The sequence below is a fragment of the Palaemon carinicauda genome, chromosome 1 (assembly GCF_036898095.1).
Source record: "Palaemon carinicauda isolate YSFRI2023 chromosome 1, ASM3689809v2, whole genome shotgun sequence".
Lineage (NCBI taxonomy): Eukaryota > Metazoa > Arthropoda > Malacostraca > Decapoda > Palaemonidae > Palaemon > Palaemon carinicauda.
Genome location: NC_090725.1, coordinates 225,135,174 through 225,138,830, shown reverse-complemented (window position 1 = coordinate 225,138,830; position 3,657 = coordinate 225,135,174). Strand labels below are relative to the sequence as shown.

At 36.3% G+C, this 3,657-nt stretch overlaps 1 protein-coding gene across 1 annotated transcript in view; it reads left to right on the top strand.

The window, feature by feature from the left end:
* Positions 1-1,741: 1,741 nt before the first annotated feature.
* The window catches only part of LOC137638335 (putative per-hexamer repeat protein 5), a 95,084-nt gene continuing 93,168 nt past the window's right edge, over positions 1,742-3,657 (top strand). Inside the window, exons 1-2 of the mRNA XM_068370387.1 lie at positions 1,742-1,764; positions 2,147-2,376. Of these exons, the coding sequence (XP_068226488.1) occupies positions 1,742-1,764; positions 2,147-2,376 (253 nt within the window). The remainder of the gene's footprint in view (positions 1,765-2,146; positions 2,377-3,657) is intronic.

The following is a 3,657-nucleotide window of genomic DNA, read 5'->3' as shown; positions in this document are numbered from 1 at the left end:
CTACCAATCTATTTAAGGGTCATGTCTGTCTGTCTGTTTGTCTCTAAACACGTTAAAGTAAATTACAGAAGGTTTAGCACACATACACAACATTCCTTGTCATATCAATCTATGCTAAAAGTGACAGTCATATGTTCCCTGTCTTGAAACTAACATGAAATGTAGGCTGCAATTATGTTAAGCGGTGGGATTCATCACGTCTTTTCGTCTACACAGATTTCACCATTTCAACAGTAAGTCCTTGTCCCTTTGAAATTGGTGAAAATATATAGTTCCATCGTATATGAATCGAGAGTAATAGCCAATAATGGCGTTCGGCATTTTCCTTTTGTTTCCAACTCAATAAAAAGAAAACGGAGGAACATAAACAGTCCACTGCTAATTGAGTGAACACTGCGTTCTTCCTAGTGGTTATGTCACACCACCTGAGTCCCCGACTTTGCACAATTTTATGTGTTTAGTGTTCTGGCAGGTTGACTTGTTCTTATATATTCTTTTAGCCTTGGGTGAAACATGACGCATTAATATAACCCCAACTAATCTCACACTAATCATTCCATTAAAAAAACTCTAATTTTCTCTACCGTACCTGGATCCTTTAGTTCGCTGTGACCCCCAAGAGTCTAAATCACTTAGTTTAAACTGATTTTTGCTCGGCTGTGGCACACTTCGTTCGAAATTTAACAATATTTACCTTCTCATCTTTTCTAAATCACTGTTATAAATCAATATAATATACATCAATACAAACAAATATAGCTGCACTTACATTACTCGAAGTCACTGAAGTTGGTAACAGATCTTCTTTCCAAAGGACAACTTTATTTTTTATTTTTTGACGGTCGATGTGATGGACTGGGTCGAGGTGAAGAAGTAGGAATAGGATGTGGGGATGGACCAGGGGTTGAACAGATATTAAGTGGGTAAACATGTTTGATTAATTCAAGAAATGTCTTCAGTTTTCACCTTGTATCCTTAAAATGTCGTAACTATCGTACTGGTGCTTCTGAGTCCCTAATTTTGGCAGGACAGACCTTTTCAGGACTAGCCACTGCGATTCGATCGTGTTGGTGTGGATGGGATTGTCCAGACTCACAAAATTAAGGTTATGATTAACAATGCGAAGTTGGAGAAATTAATTCCCGATATCATTATATATCTACCAATATTCGGGATGATAAAATTCTAACAATATAGGAATCAATGTTGCCACCAAACAATCCTTGACAACATGAAAAAGTTTCACGTGTTTCCTGGTCAATCCCGTCGAACGCTTATTTGCTATCGACCATTTTAGCTAAATTGCCTTTCCTCTTTCTGAACTTACTTTTGTTGATCTCTACGATATCTTCGGGTATGCTAATCTTCTTGCTGTCCATCATTAATATATTGACACACAAGTCACAGCAGAAGTTGTACTAGTCCACAAGTGTATGTGAAGCGAAATCTTTGTAGAAGATGCTGATCATGTTTTGCGGTACACCATATGCAAAACAAGCTAAAACTATGAAGGCAACATTTGCCAAGCAAATACAGCATATTTCCCTCCATCTTCCTCCCATTCAACCATGGACTGGTCCATATTAATCTTTTCTAGAAATGGATCCCGGATAGATTTACAAGAAATTATTCTGAATTGGTGTATGCAAAAATTGTGAATAATTTTGAAGTGATGTATACGAAAAACGTGACTTACATCCAAAGTACCCTCGTACGAAATTTCAGGTCATTTGGTGTAAATATGAGGGCTCAGGAACTGAAAATGTAAATTATTGGTCTAAAAATGAACAAAAAGAGCAAAATGAACAATTTTGTACAAACGTATGCCGAAATGTTGATGCCATCCTATTGTTATTTACCTAAGGCCCTTACGTATCAAATTGCAGGTCATTCGGTTATAATACCATGGCACAATAGGCCAAGATATAAATTTTTGTCTAGGAAAAAAAGAAAGAAAAAAAACTCAATGAAGGGATTTTAAAGACATGTGTATATATATATATATATATATATATATATATGTATATACATATGTATATATATATATATATATATATATATATATATATATATATATATATATATATATATATATATTTAAATGCACTTGGGTATTTGCCCATTCGATCTTTGTGCCAAATTTCAGGTCCTTTAGCTCAGAAATGACTGATTTGAATCGATTTGAAGATTTGACAGCAGAAGGAGAAGAAACATCAGGAAAAACAATATATTTCTATTCCATGGAGGAAAATATGATAACGAAAACGTCTTCGTACGATAATTTTAATCTTTCAAAGAAACTTCGACGTTTTTCTCGACAATCTTCCTTCTACATGAACGATTTGAACAGCGTCAAGAGAAAGTGGGTTTGCTATTGTAAGTTGTTAATCCATCATAAACATTACTCATGTCACCAACAGGACACAGAACAAATACCGGAGTAATCACCAAGGAGTCTATCTTGAAAAAATAAGACTTAAACTCCCCTTCTAGGGTGAAATCTATCATTGCCACCATTTTGGGACTGTTCAAGTTATAGAATGAATCACTTGTGTAAAAAGATCGGACTAGGTCACTCTTGGTTACTCTCTCTCTCTCCGGGAGAGGGACGAATTTCTACAGAACCGAGAAGGACCGGGTTTAGGAGATATTGAAAACTGCTTTGCAGTGTCCTTAGACTTCTGTTCCGGACTCCCGCCCGGCCGTCATTTGTGGGTTCTCGAGTAATTTTGGGGAGCGTTCATTTTATCATCATCCTTCTCCGTCCTTATATGTTTCTGTGCCAACCAAGCACATGTACTCTTTTGCACAAGATGTAATCCAGTAATGGTTTCCATCACACCGCTCTATACTGACTGCCAACGCCTTGAGCCCCTGTTCTAACCATGCGTTGGGAAAGTCTATCATCATCAGTCGCTCTCGGAGTTGTATGTTGTCACCTTCGCTTCTCAAGGGCCAAGAACGGGTATATTCGCACCATGCTTTATGTTCCCATTTTCCTGTTCAAAGTTTGAAATTATTGAATTTTGATTGGATTAACAAATGCCCTCCGTCAATTTCCCCGGTTAAGTGGGGTCCAATTGGATCGTTTCAAATTACCACGCCCGCCCATTAGTTTAGTGGTCGGCCGCTGAAGCGCTGTGAGAATGACCGTGTCAGGGGAACGAGCTCGTCTGACATAGATTTTAATGCAATTTTGATATTTTTAAGAACAATTCCTTATGTTTGTGGTATAAAATGACTTAATTGATGCATTTAGAACACCCTGAACAGTTTTTATTCTGTATAAGTTTGCAATAGGGTTGCAAATATGGGCCGTCATCACACATACTGTTCATCCCTCTATTCTTTAGTAGAGCGGGATGTTTAGCATTACTTGATATGAACAACATTTATACAAATATTGTTAACCGTTATTGTTAAACGCCTATTGAAGATTCCAAATTTTTACAGATATTTTGAGTTACACGACATCTTGGAATGAAAGCCATGTCTTTTTTCTTATATTTTTTTTACTAATATCTTAGAACGCGCAAATGGAATGTTCTTATTTCCCAGTTACAGATAATCATTGAAAAAAAATGAGTGTAAAGTGGAATGGCAGCATATATTTTGTAAGATATTCATAATAAACAAATTAAAATCTGAATTTTAAAT